Source organism: Lepisosteus oculatus, chromosome 24, assembly GCF_040954835.1.
Source record: "Lepisosteus oculatus isolate fLepOcu1 chromosome 24, fLepOcu1.hap2, whole genome shotgun sequence".
NCBI classification, from domain to species: Eukaryota; Metazoa; Chordata; class Actinopteri; order Semionotiformes; family Lepisosteidae; genus Lepisosteus; species Lepisosteus oculatus.
The window spans coordinates 12,780,416-12,800,972 of NC_090719.1; the positions used below are offsets into that span (position 1 = coordinate 12,780,416).

The 20,557-nt window shown below is 47.4% G+C and overlaps 1 protein-coding gene across 1 annotated transcript; it reads right to left on the bottom strand.

Annotated features, from left to right (window-relative positions):
* Positions 1 to 933: 933 nt before the first annotated feature.
* Positions 934 to 20,193, bottom strand: ciz1a (cdkn1a interacting zinc finger protein 1a). Its single transcript, XM_069183323.1, has 15 exons — positions 20,045 to 20,193; positions 18,235 to 18,380; positions 15,959 to 16,122; positions 15,209 to 15,326; positions 13,776 to 13,860; positions 12,474 to 12,562; positions 12,059 to 12,138; positions 10,869 to 11,042; positions 9,295 to 9,425; positions 8,330 to 8,423; positions 7,490 to 7,603; positions 6,848 to 6,994; positions 5,531 to 5,609; positions 4,553 to 4,674; positions 934 to 3,075 (listed from the first exon to the last, which is right to left on the bottom strand). Exons 1-15 carry the CDS (start codon positions 20,191 to 20,193, stop codon positions 2,308 to 2,310), a joined length of 2,460 nt encoding a protein of 819 aa, XP_069039424.1. The 3' UTR covers positions 934 to 2,307.
* Between the last annotated feature and the right edge of the window lie 364 nt (positions 20,194 to 20,557).

Below are 20,557 nucleotides of genomic sequence, written 5' to 3' on the forward strand. Positions count from 1 at the left end.
GCTAAGGCAAAATACGTAGAGTAGAGCCTTTTGGTGGTAGGAGTGTTGCTCAGGAAGTGAGAATGATGATTTAGACAGATCCTCCTGGAGAAATCCACGGATCAAACCGAACACGATAATCCAAATGAAGTCAGACCGCTTCGCAGCTGAACTGTATCATGACTTTCCCCGGTTTTTAATTCTACGCCCCCGATGCGTTGAGTGGCCTGTGTAACCCCACAAGACACCACATGAGGGCACTACAGCGTGCAGAGAGCGGCAGTGTTTAAAATGACGGCACAAAAAACACGCGAGAATGTGTGAAGTGGGATTCCTCGTGCAGCCTGCGGCTGCGGCAGGTTGTGATTGGGGAGAGGGGATGATAAAACCGTGCAGTCCGGAGGACTGGCAGTCTGTGTGCTTTTAGGTGTAAACGTGGTAAACGGTATAGTAGAAAGCGTCCAGTCTTCTTAACAAATGTTAGGATGACGCTCGAAGAACGAGTTTGCGAGGTTATTAGATGAGAAAGGAACCTTAATACCGACAGCACCCGTGTCGGGAGGGCCAGAGAAGCCGAATAAGGGAATTCAAAGTCCATCTCCTACCCAAGTGTTGCATTTTTTTTTAAATGCAACGATAAATATTGACCTGCTCCGACCAGCAGGCTGTGCACTTGCACAAGGTGCACCGACACAGTATAAACAGCAGCGATGTTTTTTCTAACCGAATCATTGAGTAGTTCATGCCTTCTGAATGACTATCATTGTGAAAACAGGACGTGTTGGGGTTGATGAAAGCTAATTAAAACTGTTGCTGGAAGATGCACCTAACACCGAGGTCTTCATGTACCCCCACTCCATTAGGCAGTAATGGATCGTTCAGCGTCGTACTAGCTTCTCGTTTGTAGCGAAACATCTCGTCTATTAGCATAATGAAAGAAGCTGGACCCAGAGGCAAATTGTCAAACTTTTATAAATTAGAAGACTTAAAATACAACCAAAACAAACTGCAGACATTACAAACGAAGCTTCTAAAAAAAACCACACTTGTTTCAGTTATTTGCAAAAAAAATACATTCTAAAAATGCACAGCATTGTTTTGTCTTCCAGATACACTGTTCTGTACCATCACCCTGCACCTCTGCTGTATTCCGACAGGTGGCAGACTAGTGAATTGGCTTGTCTGTGGATGGCATGAGAGTTCTCCCACTCGGCACCTTGTTAGAAAGGCGTTGCACCAGAGCTTGCAATCGGTACTTCAGAAAGGTGTAACAGACCAAATGGGTTTTGACAGATTGATGGAGCCCTCTAAGCATTGCACTAACAAAATGAGCACTTTCTAGCAGAAGTTAAATTCACTATCCTCTTATAGGAGGATAAAAACTGTAAACTGCACACTCACAGTTTTAAAGGAATACAGTAGGTTTTTTTCAGATTTATCCTTGCTCTTCGGAGTTCGACAACCCTAATCCGCACACGACTGTCACAGTATTTTCACATGGAACCCCAATGTGTCCAATGTGGACACACAGTCATTCCTTGTTTGTTAAGAGGCATTAGGAGAGGTTATTGAATGCCCTGTAGAAGTAAAAAGAAAAAAAGTGACTTATTCTGCAAATGCGTCTGATGCTGAAGTGGAAAAGTAGGAGATCTGAGTGCCACAGGGTTTCACTACCCCTCAGTTCATGTTCCTTAGCTGAAGTAAAAGACGTGACTGGACAAGATGGGCACTTGTTGAGTGCTGTGCAGCTGCCGGTCTGTAAGCATTTGAATATGCTTACGTCAACACCAGTGAGTGTGTCACTATCAACGTTGCTGGCTTCTAACCTAAGAAGAACACATTTGTTCAATCTATCAAATCATTTGATTGGAAACAATGAAGCTCCCACCTGTCTATCCAAGCTGTCCAGTAGTAGACAGACCTGCCCTAATGCTGTGGAAAGTCTGTCTCTCCAGTTGAACAGGTTTTTATGTACAGAACCAATACGCGATTACTTCCTTCCTGAAATCAACTCCAGTGTCTCCTAATTTCATTGTTTTTTTTTTTTGTCACATTGCGGATCAAACTAAGCTACACACACCCACCCAAACCTAACCTGCCCCCTGTTTAATTATACCTTCATTACAAAGCTGGGCATCCGTTCCACTACGTCAAGACCCTGAATTGTCTTCAGGATCGGAAGCAAAACGTCATTCAGTCTCGCTGGTCAAACCACTTCAGGGCACACGTCTTCCGTGCTCTTTTAACACGGCAACTCCCAGATGCTCGCTCAAAATCTTTCGGTAGAAAAGGAGGGGAACCCTCTTTCTCCAGCCAGCCGACGGTATTTCAGCGCCTCCGGGTCGTCCTTGTGGATCTTCTCCTCGGAGCTGTTGCCCGGGAGCGCCCTGCCGTCAACCTGTCACCCGCCCCCGCCTCCTCGTCCTCTTCTTCCTCGCCTTCCCTGGCTGCCTCTTCCTCTTTGCCTTCAGCGTTAGGGCTCCCCTTCTCTGCCTGCCCAGACAGCACCTGCGGACCATCCCTCTCCGGCTCCTCTTCCCCAGGCTCCTCGGCTGGGGGCCGATCTGGGCAGCCGTCCTTCTCCGACAAGGAACTACGGTTCCCCGGGTCATCAGCGAGCTGGGCGGGCTCGTCCGCCGCGCAGTCCATGTGGGAGCTCACGGAGTCTGACGTCCCGTCTTCAGAGCCCTCTAGCAAAACACAGGGAGGGCTCGCGGATCTTGTCGGGTCTGGCGAAAAGTCTTTGGTCTTACTCTGAGCCGAACCATTGGAGCTACTGTCAACAGCAGCTCCACTAGAGTCAGTTTTGCTTCTGTTGGGGAGATCCGAGCTGGCCTTCTCAGGATCCTGGATATCAGAGGCCGATTTGGGGCCTCCCGGGGTGGCCTGGTCAGAAGACGGGCCGAGGGAGAGAGCGGGTTCGAGGTGGACATTCTTTCTGTTCCCACCTACGCTGGTCATTTCAGGTCCCACCCCTGTGGTTCCCTCTGCTGGCCCCAGTTCCTGATGGTCCTCCAATATGCCGCTGCTGCCTGGCTCCCCTGCCTCTGACAGAGACTCTTCGGTCTCTTCTTGGCTCTTTAGGGCTCTGTATTTCTGTGAATAGATGAGAAATGAGACCGTAAATTCGCAGTGCAGGCCCCTTCAGAACCAACTGCAGCAGACCTTTACTATAGTCAAGTTACAAAACATTCAACGACTTGCTTAGTTACATGATAAAGATTAGTCCACGGAATAAGTTGATCGAACAGCAGTTATAATATACCCTGAGAAGGAAGAGTTTGTCATCTCCAATTGGACTCATTAAGCATCTACAAGACGTGGGAAGTAGATCTATGCACGACTTTGGTTCCATAGGCTGCTTAAGCATTGTTCATTTAAGAAAATCTTTCAGCGATGGACAATATGTAAAGGTTATGTACGTAAAGCTCTTCAAGATCCTTCGCCAGCAAAGACCAAACCTTGCATGAAATAAAATGGGGCCTAGAGAACAATGCCTTGGATTGCTCAGGAATCCAACAAGACAGAGCACGGCCTGCTGCTGCCAAGCCAGGAAAACACATGAAAGCGGGCCTGGTATTACCAATATTACAAATTGCACAGTGTTCAATTCTGGGTGATGTCTGAGTTCTTCTCCCAGACGACGGCCCAGGTTTCGTCACAGCTATGCTGGGAGCGGCTCGCTCGTCCAGCAGCCCCAGAGGACGCCATTTCTGTTCCTCCAATTTTTCAATCGGGCAGCCAGTCTAATAATCAAGCAGCTTAATGAGCCGGCGATTTAAGGCTTAATTCTCCACTAGACCGGTGCTCGTGGCACCGAGTCGTGACAGCACCAGCTCTACGTTCCTCTCGTTCCTTTGCCGCTGCTTAGTAGTGTGACACTCTATTCGTGGAAGCTGTGCGTGAATGTGGTTCTAGAGTCTGTCATCTGAAGAGATCTACCGGCTGCCGACCCCTGATCAAGGCTGGTGCAGCTTCTATGTCCTTCTGCCGGTTGTAAATCATTTGGTTCCTGATAATTTCCAAGAATGAGGGCTATCCTGCGGTCCATGTGGGTCCTAGTGCCCCATTATAGTGATGGGGACGCTAGACTGTAAAACCAAGGTCCTGACTCTCTGTGGTCATTAAAAATTCCAGGGCGTCTCTCGAAAAGAGTAGGGTTGTTATCCCCGGTGTCCTGGCCAAATTTCCCATTGGCCCTTACCAATCATGGCCTCCTAATAATCCCCGTCTATAAATTGGCTTCATCACTCTGCTCTCCTCCCCACTGAGAGCTGGTGTGTGGGGAGAGTACTGGTGCACTTATGGCTGCCGTCGCATCATCCAGGTGGATGCTGCACACTGGTGGTGGAGTGGGATTCCCCATTACCTGTAAAGCGCTTTGAGTGGAGTATCCAGAAAAGCGCTATATAAGTGTGAGCAATTATTATTATCCTTTATAAAAAAAGAGGCAGGACTTCCCATTTTCCCCTCAATGCACCCAATAGAGGAAAATCTGTTAAAACAAGCGTCTTGAATGGATTTGTACGGATCGCGAGCTGCTGCAGAGACACAATCGCCCCGAGCCCCTGACCTGGAGGTTCTGGAAGTGCATCTGAGACTTGCAGTGGGACAGCCTGGCGGTGGACTCGAAGTGGTAGAACTTGTGGCACAGCCTGCAGAGGAATCCAGCCACTGGGACCACAAAACTAGAGCCTGTGGGGGGGGAGACGTTGAGGGGAGAGGAGGGGTTAACAGAGGATAGCAATAAACCCGGTGGTAGAGAAGCACGCTACGACAAGGGCAGAGTCGGTGCCACAGCCATGCCTGGTTGGCGCCAGAAACGTGCCGGAGAGACCTTTCGCCTTCAATCCGAGCCGTGCATGGGTCGGGTTACAGATGCTCACGAATCGAGCGAGCTTCTTTAAAAATACTTCCTTGCAAGACGTTTTGAATGCCACAAGGTTGCAAAAATTAGCCAATCCGAATTGCACGTGAACAACGGATGGAAACAAATCTAGTGTTCATGGCACAAGGCTGGAGGAACACTTGGGACAAAGACATAGATGGACGAGGAGAAGAGAGACCAATGTTGCAGACAAGACGGCACAGAAGGCGCTAGAGGACCAGTCACTCCTCTTATCATGCAAGATTCTTCAGATCTTGAGTATCTACTTTGTCCTCCTGAGTCAATTCACTGAGGTCAATAACAGAACCAAGCCCGTTCCTGTGTGGGATTAAGGAATCCCCAGCAATAATCGTTAAAGCTACTTAAAAACTTTTGTCATGATCTTCTGCTGCATTGGTACTTATTCTGAGTACTTGAGCATTACTGCACTGAACTTGAGACAATTAGGAAATTCAACCCCAAATGAAGTCTTTTTTTTTTGTGGTTTGCTCGTAGTCCGTTCAGCAGGACAAAAAGTGAGAAATAATGCAGCTTTGTACTCTGATATTCAACATGTTCTGATTTGCCACCATGGGTTTAAGCGGGCAGGGGCTCAAACCCACGGTGCTTTCTGGCTAGAGGGGAAAGCCCTGCTCCCAGTGACTGCCCGTGCAGACCACTTACCGTACTGGGTCTCCGAGTCGTACTCCTCGTCGTCCCTCATCTCCTCCAGGGCCACCTCCCTCTGCGCCGGCCGGACCACCTGCAAGGACACGCCTGGCCGGATCAGAGCTCTCGCACCCCTTAACACCCCTTAGCAACCTTCCAGCTGGCTCAACCAGGAAAGACACTTGCTCGGACTGCTGTCTGAACACTGGGGTTTCCAATGGCAACACTGAGCCTGGCCATGACCAGGACCACGTTTTCCAAGCAGCAGTCACACATCACCAGATCTAGCACTCGGTGTCCAAGATACTCCCCAGTTTCTGACAGATCGTAGCTCCCAACGACATTGAGACCCTCTCATTCAGCGCTGTGGTGTTCGCAGAGTCAGGTAGCAGATGACTCTTCAGACTGCTGTAGGAGCTATAGATCTACCCATTTTGCTCTTTTCCGGAGTCGGCTGCTGACTCTTTAAACAACTGGCAATTCCAAATGAAATGGCTATAGAATAGTCAAATATGAATCACACGTCTGCGTACCGTTCTCTAAACACTAACATCAGTATTCGTCTTGGAGAGCTGTTATGCTGCAGCTTCCACCAAAGTTTACCCATCGTGACATAATATGTACTCTGCAGCCTGTCTCTTGCCAGGTCATTTGTTTATGGTTTCTGATCCAATTCATGTCTGCCGTCAGCAATTGAAATTGTACCTGGGCATTGTTCTGATGGCAAGAAAAATAAAACCACTGAATTCCTTTTATACCTTAAAAGATGACACCTGCTTTCTTCCCTAACATGACCCCTCCTCATTCAAACTGCAAGTAAAACAGTCCCCGTGCAGGACAGCTGGCATCCACAGAACGGCTCAAGAAATTCACATCAAGCAAATCCACAGACAGCCCAGCTAAACTGGCTAAGCCCTGACCAAGAAATAGGAGCTCGTCGGCACCCACCTGACCCAGTACCTGCGCACGACAAATTAAAAAACGTGCGATTCTCACCTGCAAGCTCACAGCACCAACTCCCAGGCTGAGCCATCAGAGGGAAGCCTGACGCAGCTCCTGTCTGTTAACACGTTTATATTCACAAGCTACCAAAGCCCAGCTATGCTTAAACCTTTTATGCACCAGTGACATTGAAATCAGGCAGCTGTGGCTGCGGTTTCAATGACCAATCTCTGAAAATTGGCCTTTACCAGATAAACCGGAACATGAACCGATTCCGCCACCTCACAAATCTATTACATAATGTCTGTGTGCTTAGAAGTACAGGACTGTCTTCTATAATCTCTGGTCTTTGCCAGCTGTCCCAGGCGAGCATGAACACAGGCCTCTTGCCTTTTGGCTATGGGAAGGTTGACTGTCCTCGTCCTCTTCCTCCCCCTCGGTAGGCTCTTCCTCGTAGTCCTCCTCTCCCTCAAAGCAGCCGATGGCATCCACCGTGATCAGCTCCTCCGGGATCTCTGGCCCCCCCTCGTTCCGCAGCTGCGGGGGAGAACATTCACTCTTCATCAGTCTGTCTGGAAATCAAACCGGCCCTCCTAACCTACTGTCAACCCCCCTTTCCAGCCCACTTTACTCTCTGGCACCCCTGATAATATGCCAGAACTGCTCATTTGAGGATAGCAACATCCCTATAGTCTGTACAAACACACAAGCGACTGAAAATGTCTCCAATCTCTCTGGCTCGGATTGCATTCAAAGGCTCTGATCATTCAATGCCGAATCATAACCCTTTTTCTAAAACAAAAAACAAAACAGTTCCCCCCCCCGGAACAGATGCTCCAAGAGCACGTTCGGCATCAAGCCGTTTTGTAGGATCCAATCGAGATTTTACGCGGGGAATGAGAAAGCGACGTGGGGTGGAATCAACTGGAACTAGGGAGCTGCTGGACCAGCGCTCGTGAATCTCCCCCTGATGGAAGTGCTGACGTCTCTTGCCCACCACCGGACCTGCAGAACCCCCGCCACGCAGCCCACCTCCTCCACCCTCTGCTTGTGCTCGGGCGACTTCATGTGCTCCACAAACTTGCGCGGCGTCCTGAAGTGCCACTTGCAGACCGTGCAGAACGGCCGGGACGAGTGCTTGGCCATCTGGGGAGGGAGAGGAGAGTAGATTTGGTTCTTACGGCGTCTTTGTTTTGCTCCCGGCAATCATTCCTGCCGGGGTTTTCCAAAGCAGGAAAAAACCAGCATGGTCGGGGAAAACTGATTTTAAAAAAAGGACAGCAGGTTCTTAATGAAAGGAAAAACCGTGCTCGATTTAGTTGGGCGGATCATTAAAGGGGTTGTTCTGATCCACTATGGTTGGAATTTTTATTTATTAAACAATAACTGACGGTAGGATTCAAGAGGGTTTTGATGGGAACCGAACAGATGGGACATAGTGAACTCGGAGAAGCCAGACTTGGTTGTAGGATTCCAGTCTGGCGCTGTTCCTTGAATTGTCCAAGTGAAGGATTCCCACCCTCCCCTTCCCGACACTCAAACTCAAGATATTCCAAAAATACGCCTCTTTGGGTACTTTCATATTGTGATGCCCAGCAGGGGCGTCCCTTTGTAAAACGTATTCAAGCAATCTTGTAATAACTAATACAAATCCCAAAAATACAATGGGAGAGTTGCAGATCAAGCAATTTGGGGCTAGTCGCCGTCGAGTGCAGGGCCGATTTATTGATGTATTGGTGTAGATTATGGACCCCAGTCAGAAAACCACCCGCTTAACGCACTGGTTGAATCGTGGAGCACTCAATGCCAGGAACAAGCCCTAGCAGGGTATGGCACAAGGCGGCATGCTCCCCGCCACCCCCCTCCCCTCACCTTGTGCTCTCTGGTCCTGCGGTGCTCAATCAGATCCCCGGTGAAGTGGCCCTGGCAGGTGGCACACCATCGCTGCAGCCCCAGCCTCTTCTCCCTGGGACACACCAGCACACAGGTCACCCGAGAGCTCCACACTGCCTGCGCCGTGTCAGCTGCTAGTGGCTCTACCGTCTCGAGAGTGTGCTTACCTCAGAGTCGCAGATTAGTTCATGTGTAAAGGCACTTGGGACACATGTTAAGCCCGGTCACATGATCAAGCACGCACAATGCTGCTAGCCAATGGTGAATGGGATTCTCCAAATAGCAATGCAATGTGCCACCTGGGAAAGCATGGGATGAGTTGGCCAGGGATCTGTCGGCTTTCTAGCCAGCTTCACTCCCGTGTCTTGCCGGGCACCTGCAGGCTTACAGCAATGCCAGTGAGAGGCTGTGCTGCTTTCTCTGTGCTCTGCTGTGCTGCAGCACTTACAACAGAACAAAAGGTGCATGGCTCTGCAGATGAGCAGTTCCCCATTTCCTCCGGAGCAAGACCGGGGTCATTGTAATAGGGTGAGCAGGATGGGCATGCTTTCTGCTCCCAACAACTGATTGGACGCAGTCAACTTAACAGTTTAAGTGCACATAAAGGCCTACAGTGGGACTGCAGGAAACGAGACACTGCCAGAGGACTAGGTCTTAAAAAACCATTGCCTGAGCACTGCCAAAAGCAAGGTGGAATTAGTTCATCAGTGTGTTCTCAGCAACAACTGCAGCCTCCTAGGCACTTGCAGCAAAGTGGTGCTATCAGTAAAGCAACGTACCTCCCCTCCAATATGGGGCTGCTTCCTGTGATGTGCTAAGACAAAACCCTGATTGATAATTTGATCTTTCTGGGGAAAACTCTGCTTTTTGCAAAACCTGTTTTGGAATTGAATCCTAGCACAGGGATGTAGGGGAAACAAGCCCTCCTGCTCCTGTCCTCTCACCCTTCCCTGCGTGACCCCTGGAGGGACTCCTTGACCTTCGGCAACAGGGTGACCAGACAGGCGTTGCTCATGTGCTGGATCTCCATCATGCGCTGCTGGTGGGCCAGCCCGTTCATGTGGCTCTGGAAGTTCTGGAAACGAAATAGATAGATAGATACTTTATTGATCCCGTGAGGGAAATTGCAGAAGTCGGGAAGGGCAAAAAAGCTCAGCTGGCTCCTTAAAGCCCTGTTCTTAAAGCACAGCTCGATTTCAAATCTAGCGCTAGGCCACTAATAACCACAAAACTTCCATCAGGCAGTCAAGATTGGCGTAATGCCCACCGACTGGAAAAGTGATCCATCCATCCATGAAAGTAATCCAGCAAAAGGGAGAACAGCCTTACTAAGAAATGGCTAAATGAGATTCTTGGATCACCAGCAATCGAACAAGCTCCAGTACTTGGACTGAGTGGCCTAGTCTTGTTTGGGGCCTCTCTCTTCTTATTTCTAATTGCAATTTCTAATCAATAGTTTAGTAGAGAAGCACCAGAGGATCTTGTTTAGGACTTGTGGTATAGGGACACAAAATTGCCAAGTGGCTGAACTGCGCTGTTACTTTGTAACTTTTTCATTTGAAGAGAACAGACGCACAGCTACTCCCTCCATTACACAGTGCCTGGCTCTTATGAGCTGATCACCTTTTATGGAGCAATCGGAAAAGACTGTGCCGTTTCCAGTCCCTCTCACTTAGAACCAGGATGCAGCGTTTTGACTGCATGTTCTTCTTTCACAATCTACCCCCCACAAAATAAGACACTTGAAGAACTGCTAGTCCGTTAGATGGAAGAAACGCAAAGGATCTTGGCATGCTGGAGAAATGCTCAATACCAGGATTACCGGGATCCGTGGAAGCTCAGACAGCAAGGGCGTCTATCTCTGGACCGGAAGGTCCCGGGTTCAAACCCAGGTAGGGGCAAGCAATGTAGCTTACTCTAATTACTTCCTGATGGCTCCCAGGTCCACTCAGCCTTCTTTTAAAATGAGTACAGGGGGTTAATCCTTATTAGAGCAATATTACCCTTCCGGGGGTAAAAGACCAGCCAGAGCGTGATGCTGGCCACATCACCTCTACCTCCAGTGTCGGATGCTCGAGAAAAATGGTCCTTTTTGGTCCTTCCCATGGGCCTATTATGCCCTGAAAAGGGATCTCCCCACCTACCAGGATTACTGAATCCTGGGCGGAGCGGTGGCTCTGTGGCTCAGGATCTGCGCCTGTGACTGGAATGGTTGCCGGTTCAAATCCCGCGGGCCGGCGGGGGAATCCTACTCCGTTGGGCCCCTGAGCAAGGCCCTTAACCCTAACTGCTCCAGGGGCGCCGTACAATGGCAGACCCTGCGCTCTGACCCCCAAGCTTCTCTCCCTGTCTGTGTGACTGCGTCTCCATGGAGAAAAGCTGGGATATGCGAAAAGACGAATTCGTAATGCAAGATATTGTACAAGGCTAATAAAGAAGCATTATTATTATTATTATTATTATTACTGAAAGGACTGAAGTGGCCCTGATTCGGAAGCAGGACCCCACACGTCCGTACCTGCTGGTTGTGACAGGTGATGCTGCAGATGTAGCAGTAGAACCTGTTGGCCCCCTCGCAGTCGGAGTTCCGCTCGCTGCTCCTGGAGGCCAGCTCGGACCCGCTGGTGCTGAAGGCCCGGCTCTCGCTGCTCTGCTGGATGGTCACTTTCAGGGAGGCCCCTGCGCCCAGGACCTGAGGACGGCAGCAACGTGCCCCTGAAAACTCGTCCTGAAACGACTCGATCTTTCTTGCAAACTCCTCCATCAGAAACCGCTCATTTCCTGGGCGTGTCCTGTACAAGCTCCTCATTTTCCTTTTGTTAAACGGATTTGGAGGCGCCAGGAATAGAGGAAGACCTCACTGAGAATACGGCGTGCGGTTTTGGTCACCATACCGCAAAAAAGAATACAACAGCCACGGGAAGAATTCAGAGCAACAGGAATTACTCCTGGTCTCAGGGGATTAGAAATAACAGACATTGGAAGGGAACTAGATCTCTTCAGTCTTGAACAAAGGAGATTTTATCTAACTTTATAAAACCGTAAAGGGTGCAGATATAGTGAACCCATGAGACTTGTACCCTTGGTTGCACGAAACAAGTGGGAACTATAAAGGAATTAATTAGCATGAAGAATAGGAAACGCTTCTTTATCCAAAGAGTTGTGGGGAGAGTTCAAACAGTCTTCCCAGCCAGGTGGTTGAGCTCCAAACTCTTGGCTTGAGAAATGGCTGGAAGGAATCTTATATTAACTTTACTATTAAATTACCATATCTGTTCCTAAACCACCCACAGGGAAAATCAGGCCAACTGTCTTAGCCACTTTCCCAGGTAAATAACACAATGGTCTAAAATACAGCAGATTTCCTATGAGCCAAATGCACAATCTTATAAACCTTGCATATTAGCATTTTTGCCTTTGTGGTCCTTTTCTTATTCCATTTTTAAAATTATTATGCCTTTTGCTACAAAAAGTATATCTTCAGAGCAAAGTTTACAAAGACTGCTCATCTACGTCTTACAGAAACAGTTCACGCAACTGCCATAGCACTGAAATTTAGTTCTTAATACAGCTTCATTAGCCATTGATCACTAGCCCAGATTACCCTTAACCAGTTTCCCAGCATTCTGGAAGACTTCTCACAATGGACTATACTGTGGCTTTGACGACCAGTTTTAGACCCCCTGTATCCCATCATCCCCCACCCACCTCCGCCGCTCTGCTCTCTTCAACAAACTCTACAGCCTCTGGTCCATCTGCACTTCCTCCTTCTTCCAGAACAGCACATTCTGTTGGACAAGAGAACATGGATCAGTGATCCCCTATACTGGGAATCTTTCTTAGGCGATAATTCTAATAGACGAAAGCATCATTCCACTGGATTGGCTTCTACCACTAACACTGCTCCCGATGTCCCAATGTTCATGGCTGGTTCGGACGACATACAAACCCACAGATATTGAGCCATGCCAGAAATACTGTAAACGTTACGCGAGTATAATTTTTTTGCAGCGTTGCTCTCTTTTAAAACTATTGTACCAAGCAATTAATCATTTCTGACTTATGACGTAATGGTAACATAAGTGAATTTTACAACACTCTGCACAGTACAGAAACCACACACCTCCAGGCTCTGTGTCTTCCACTGTACTTTTATAATCTGCGGTCAGCGTTTCAGCAGAAGCAGCAGCAGTCCCTATATCCTCTTCAGATCTGTAAAGGAAATGCAACCTAGGATAAAAACCCAATTAAGCACATCCTGTATAATAGTTACTGCTCGGATTATTAAAAAGGGACAATGTGAAACACTGAATGTTGGACATTCCTGCCATGAAGTATTCAAAAGAAGCACAATTAAAAAAAAAACAACCTAGTGTAGCACCAATAAAGATTTTTCCATTTACGGGTTTATATACCTTATATTATATATGCAGACAGTGGTTCATGACCAATGAGCCGTGATCATTGGATGTCATGACATAAAATACAACCCAGGATGTGTAAAAAAACGGAAAGAAAAATAATCATTCAGGCAAGGGCCTTTGGAGACTGTTTTAATTCTCTAGATTGACTCTGTGCAATTAATATTCACAAATAAGTTGTGCCTTCTCACCTTTCAATGTTAACAGCTCAAACAGGAAGCGCACCTTGAGCTATCTGCTTGACACTGCGGATCACTTTCCTCCTCTTAGCCCTTGCTGACCTGTAGACTTCAGGTACTTTTCATCCCTGGTCTTCTTGAAAACACCTCAGGTATCCTGGTGCGTTCTATTCTCTGCTCCTTCCTATCTGCAGGTGTTCCCCAGGGGTCTACCCTGGGTCCTCTACACCCACTCTGAGTTTTTTATCTCCACCTCCTTTTTATTCACCCATCCTTCTTTCCCTCATTCTGACAATCAGGTCTTCTACCACATCTCTGCTTCTGTGATAGCCATCTCCTCCTGTGTACCTCTCCATCTCTATTCCTCCACCCTCTACTCTCACCTGTTAGGGTGCAACAAACTACCCACAAATTCAGATTGCTCAGTCCCTGATCGTCTTTCAGCATACTACACCCATCCTTTCAGCTCTTAACTACATCCTTTAGTTATTCTTACATTCCACTCCACTGTTTTTAAAGCACAGTCTGGCAATCTGCTTTTTCACTGGAAACACAGAACACAGACCGATAGGGTTACTGGATTTCTGCTTTGTGTTCACACTGCCTTTACAATACTGTTTTCATACTACTTCATTTTTGAGCAGCACTTGAGGTGTCAGTTTTTCTTTGCTAGCCTGCCTTACTTTGCTCTCCTTTATTGTACTTATTTTACTGCAACACTTTTCAAACAATGTAAGACGCACCAGGTACTGGTACAGTATCTACGCACTCGATGCAGGCTTTTGATGACCATGCAAATGAACAGGTTTTGGTTTCAATTCATACCTCTCTGTTCGCTGCCTTTTCACCACAGGCTCTTCTTGATCAGCTGAGGGCTGAGTCTGGCCATCTGGGACTGCAGCGTTGTCCTCTGTACAGACAACACAAAAGTCACAACCGTTTTTCCCTCCAGAGAGCGGGACTAAAATAGTGCTGTAAATGTATCTACAAATGAAATACCAGCTCTGTCGGACGGATCTGAGAATATACAGAAGTTTACCAATTTAATACAAAGCAGCTTGTCAAATCAGTGCCTCTGCATAGAGATTTCCATCCTAAAGGGTACCAAAACATTTTAAACACAAAAGGGGAACCATTTCATCCATTGAACTTTCGGTTAAATAAAGGGGAATCTTACAGAGACCAGATTGTGCAAGACTGGGGATAAATTTAGACAGAACCTTGGGGTGACCCAATTAGTGAGGATCTCGGCTTAAAGTCATATCTGAAGGATGTCTCCATACTGGGTTGTTGGGATTGGACGTTCTGGTCTAGATGGAAGTCTGCTACCTACTGGTCCATCAAAACCACTAAGAGTTGCTTCCTGATTTCAGGTCAGCCGATCAGTACTAACCATTCCAGCCTAAGCACCTCAAGGTTATGGAGATCTGACCTAATCTTCGAAGGTGAAAGAGCTGCTTATTAGACCGCCTATTGCTTCTGCAGTTCTTGAAGAATGAAAGTATGCAAGTATGCAAATGAATATACATTAAAGCTTGAGTAGGGAGCTGTGTCAGCATGCGTGGGCGGCAAGGAACAGGTAAAGGTTTATTCCATACTGAAAGGAACCAAAAGCGACAATGTTTCAGGTGTGAAGAAGGCTCCACAGCCGAAACGTTGTCTCTTTTCCCTTCAGCATGGAATAAACCTTTACGATTAAGCTGGTTGCAAACCGAAAGATGTTCTTAGCGCACTCTACACCCCTTAAGAGTAACACTTGAGTCCGATTCTTTTCGTACACATATACATCCGACATGGGGCACACAGAGCGCCCCACTCCGGCTTTTACAGGTCATCAAGCAGCGACTGATCGCAATCCAAAGGGACAGGTGGTGAGAATCCCCATGCAGGGCATTAGTGTTAAATCACTTCTATACCTTTCACGGTACACGTCAAAGTGCTGTACAATTATCCCACGTGGACACCCAACGGGAAATCAACGCTTTAAAAAATAAAACCCAAGATGCGATTTAAAAGTGCTCAAGATCTGAAATGTGCAGGGAGCTCACTTCCCCCAGTACTAGAGGGACAGGAAAGGAAACAGAAATGAAGAGAAATGGGGACTATGGCTATTGGTGGCACCTCCCTAATAGGAGTATTACAAGCTAGAGCTGTACTGTGAGTGGAAACAAATACCCACATGTCCCGTTGCCACTCGGCACATGCTCAGATCACATTCGGTTCCACCTGCCCAGAAGGCAGGAAGGGGGCAGCCATACCTCTGGAGACTGCCCTGTCGCTGGGCTCCCCTTCACTGCCACCCTCCGGTCGGACCTCCCCGCTGGGCGGGGGCCGCTGGTCACTCTCTCTCTTCCTTTCTGGGAGCCTAGCAAAGTCCTGGGGGGGTCAGGAAAGGGGACGGACCAAAAAATAAATAAAAAACTCACTATTGACTTGCATCACACAACTTAAAGGAGGAGCCCTCTTTCTGCCATTTTAGACCGCGTTAGGAGCGTAGACCCAAGATGTTCACTAATTCTGAAGCCAAAATGGTTTCCTGCAACTTGCCATTGGGCTGCAGGAGGAATACCGGAAACACCCCCTGCTCACCTGCCAGGTGTTTGATCTTCGTCCTGCCTGTGACTCACTCTGACAGATGCCAAGATCCTGGTCGGGATACCGAGGTGTAACAGAGATTGATTACCGCTGCATTTCGGCATCTGCGTTCGTCAGCGGTCAAGGTTCTACTGCAAAAATAACACCTGCTCCCTGCCAACATGCCCACTTGTCCAGATGGAGGCCGAACTCTGTAATCCAGGTGGTGACGAGGCAGGCAAGAGAAAGAGTTTGCCAACACACGATACGTTTTTTTGACAAAAACGAGGCAGCCGAGCCCTGGAAATCATACTGTTTTATGCGATTGTTTAAGACCTTATTACGCTTAAAAGTACTGTACGTCAGCGAGTGGAAATGTCCCCCTCCGTTGGGAAAAACAGCTTTCCCCCAAGTTCGGCTTGAGCACTCCTCACCTTGTAGTGACGGCTGTGGGGGTGGTAGTGTCGGGGAGGAAAGCCCATGACGGGGGTCTTGATGGCCACTCCCATGGGCGCAGGCCCCAGGAGGGATGGCCGGGCCCCAGCAGGGAAGAAGGGGGGGAACTGCTGCCCACCCATTGCGAAGCCACGCAGGTTTCCTGGACGGGGAAACAGACCAGTGGGGGTTAGAGACCAGGGCGCCCACACGAGATGGGTCTGGGTATCGAAGCGCGCTCTTCCTGCTGAAGCGTCCTGCACTGGCAAAATAAGAAACAGGCTTCTGGTCTTGCATCGTCAATACATCTGACACAGGATTTTTCAAACAGGTGGCGGTGAGGAGCTAAAGTAGCACCCCTTTTACTCCACTACTAGGTGTGGCCCCAGTATGTGACATACTCTGCCCCTAGTTGGAGCAGTTCCAGGGATCTGCGCACTTATAAAATCACAAAGGTGACATGCAGAGCCGTCTGAAAGTCCTTTCACGCGTAAGACCTGCAGATCTACTGTTAAACTCTGCCCGTCTGGCCGCTCCCACAGAAGCAGGTCAGCTGCTCCTGCATTCCCCCAGTTTCCCCAGCCCTGGAAATCAGGTTTGCACATTTCCGTGTCTTTTAAAATGAGTATCGAACAACTTGTGTTTCAATGCAGGAGAAAAAAAAAAAGAGATTCATGAAATGGAAGTCAAATGTTAATGACGAGCCACTTGTTGAACTGTCCGCAGTCCCTTTCCATGAGGAGGCTGAATGACACACAGCAAATGCGGTCAAAAAGCAGCAGTCTGGAAGTCACGCTAAGCAGCTGTTGCGTTCCCCACTGATCAATTCTTCAGTCACTCAAATGCAACAAAATAGAATAACGCTAATTAGAGGAAGCAGCAACAGTTATCCCACTCAGGTGGTACAGAACTGTGGCTTCCCACTCTGTTCCTGATGAGTTCTGGTATTTATTCCAACTTGGTTCGCACTAATTGATTTCGATTTTCTATTTGAGGAGCATCTTGAAATGTCCTTGAAACTTTCGTTCTTAACTTGGAAGGCTGTTTGGAATTAGTGGACTAATTACCAAGAACACCGCTCAATCGAGTGTCACCTTAAATGTTACCAGCTTGATCCGTGCAGAATGTTTTTTCCCCTTGTGGGGAATATTTGACACGATTATTCCTACCCGCTGCTATGTCTATCATTATAAATTCTATTAAGAGCTGTGTAAACAAAAAAAAAATAGGGAGACATTATTAAAGGATTATTAGGTTTTTTTTTTCCTGCATTGTGGAGGAGAGACTGTATACCAGTGCTGTGTGCATAGTCTTTAAACCAAGGACTGACTGAAAAGATAAAGTATAGCTAAACAAGCAGATCCATTAAAAGCATCAGTGATTATGATCTCAGATGGAACAACAACCAGTGAAGATGGGGAGTCACAGGACTGTGGATACAAGCCACTGGGCAGGAACACAATCATTTCTGCAATCAATGAAAACCTCCACAACAAATCACGCCACATCTCCGATGAAAGACCTCTCCAGAACTGGGTCTGAAAGGAACACCAGATGGACAATACATTTTAGAACTACTGTACATGTACCGTCCTCCAGTTTTCTGCATGCAAATGTTTTCTTTCCCGAAATAAGAAGCTGACGTTCTTCCATGTGTTTCTTGGTGCAAAAATCCTGCATTTCTGATGGTTTCCAATTGCATGAAGCCCCTTCAAGCCCCAGACATACCGCTTGCTGTAGAAAATGTAAATATGCTGGTAGGAGATTTTAAATATACATTCAGAACATAACTCACATCCAGAAATAGCAAAAGCAATTGAAAGATTAATAATATTTGTTTCCATTGTATACCCACCACATTCCATGTACAGTATACTGCACTACCTCTACACCCCTTGCACATGAGCCTAAAAAGGTGATAACAGCATTTCTGAAAAGCCTGCTCTTATATATTGAAATAATAAACGGACAGAGATTCAAAAAGTTGGCGTACGTGTGGGGAAGCCTATAATCGGGGATCTCTGTACACTGTCCAAATGGAATACCTAATTGACCCGAAGTCACAGTTTTTCCATATGCTTGATCCAGAGAGCTGGCATTGCTTGCAGCCTGCTTGGCCAGCCTATTCCCGACACCCTCTTCTTCTCCACCAGACCTTCTCTGGACTGCATGTGACAGCAGGAGCTGTGCAGCGGCCCCAGTCTGTACCAGCGGCGTTGGGCATCTTGGGAACCGGATGCCCGAAACAGCCACGGAAGGAGAAGACTGACAGTACCTTGCATCTGCTGCATCAGCAGGGCGCCCTGGAGCATGGGGTTGGGCCCGATGAGGGTGGTCTGGGTGGCAGAGCACAGATTCACCATGCGGGGTGAAGGAGGAGGAGGAGGCGGCGGGGGGGCCTGCGTAGGTGGCGGGAGCGGCCTGTCGCCAAAACACAAAAAGGCAGAGGACACGAGACGCGGTCAGGACCACCCAGCGCCAGTCTCAACGTCAGGGTGCTGTCCCAGCCCGCCTGAACCCCACTGACTCCTAGCAAACTGATCTGCGAGACTGAGTGTCTGCGAGTGTGACCGCTTTGGATTCATGCCTCTCCAGCACCTGCAAGACGCCAGCGGGTCATTTATTCTCTTTAAGGAGGGCGTGCTGGGAGAGCCCAACAGCAGCAAGATCTTTCCAAAGAGGAGTGTGTGAGGTGAGATGTTAAGTGTCGTTAACAGTTTTAATCAAACCGTCAATGCTCAAACTCAACTCTTTCAAGGGTGAAATGCAAAGTCTGCAAGACTACAATACAAAAATCATACACTACTATGTTGATTGGATGCAGTGCCTCGCTGAAAGATTCAGAACCCTCCTATAGTGTTCCTTTCTGTAAAAACCCAAAATGATACCTACACTATTTTCAAACTTTCTCAGCCAAAACCTGAAGAGTCAAATTGAATATTTCTAAAGGGTCAGCAGATACAGTGAATGTCAGGGAAAAAAAACTGGGATGTTGATTACAAAGGTACTGTATTCAGACACACAAACTGCTCCAGATCCCTCAAGTTGCTTAAGGATTGCTTATGGTCAGCATACTGCACGTCTTTCTACAGATTTGCTATAGGACTCAAGTCAGATCTTTGATGGTGCCACACAAGAACATTCACTTTCTTATTCTTAAACCACTCCAGCGCAGCCTTGTGCTTTAGTTAGATCACTGTCCTCCTGAAAAGTGAATTTTCATTTCTACGTCTTTACCTGCTTTAGTCTAATATCCCTCGATATGCCTGTACTTTGCTCCATTTTCCTAAAATATCTTAAATTAATGTCCACAAAGGGTGTGTCCACTTTTTTGCTCGATTTTATCATGTTAAGATGAATGCTTAATAAATATTCCACCACTAATGAGTCATATAATCTAATTTATTTTGCCTAAATATCTTAATTTAAAAGTTTCACTTCCTTAACATAAAAGGCCTTGTACTTTCTTTGTGATTAACGCCATGTTGCTGTCCGATTATCACAGATCAATAGTTTTTAAAACCCTCTCCAATGTTTAGCAAACGATGACGGGTACCCCCAGACAAGCCAATCACTTTTTTAGGACTTAAAACAAGTTGTACAGTATTTCGTTTCATAGTCTAACGAGAGGAGACGGGTGAGATGAGATAAAATTAATGTTTTATTTCAAGGTGGGCGATATACACTAGGGTTACAAATATTTTTCGCAAAAAGGCAGCACACCGTTATACTGTAAATTAGCTGCAGATCACATTGGTATAAAAAAATCTAGATACTTCAACACGCACATAAATGATCAAATATATTGCAGATATGCAATAAATTGAGGCTCCTGTCAGTTATTTGAATACCTACTGCGTAATTGTTCCGTGTAAACCAACAGGTAGTTCATTCAACAGAACACTACTTCCTGTTATAAGAAAATCATTTCGCTCCTCATAAGATTTGTGTTATTGAAATAAACTCTTTACTATTTCCGAAGCATGTGGATGGAGGGGGGTTGGGGGGTAAATGCGACATTTTTTTTGCCTACGATTTCTCGACTTCGCGGCCTTCAATCCCCGGCCTGGATTGGACTCTCTTACCGGCCTCCCTGGTGGTGGTGGTGGTGGTGATGGTGAGGAGGCGGCGGCGGCGGTGGAGGCGGAGGAGGAGCTGGCTGGTGTTGGAAAAGCTGTTGGAGCTGCCGGAGGTGCTGATGAAATTGCTGCTGTTGGTGATGGTGGTTGAACATGTTGTCGCCGTGGAAACGCTACTGCTGACTATAATTACAGAAGAAAACGGAGGCAAGCAGTAAGTAATCCATAATAAACCTCTTAGAATTACTCATACTCACACGAGTATCTACGCTGTGACATCGCGGTGGATCTTGACGTTTAATACCGAGCAATAACCTCGCTCTCCAAAAATAGGAACTAACTTTTGATTCATTTGCAACTGAATGCACAAAAGCCACTGCTCACTCGCTCTGCATAATTCAGTGAATGAGTGCACTAGCTACAGCTGACAAAAACAGCCTAGTAACATGCAGTACAAAGCGCATCTTGTACACACGGCAGGTGAATTGGGTGTTTTCGCAATCCAGTCATAAACCGTAA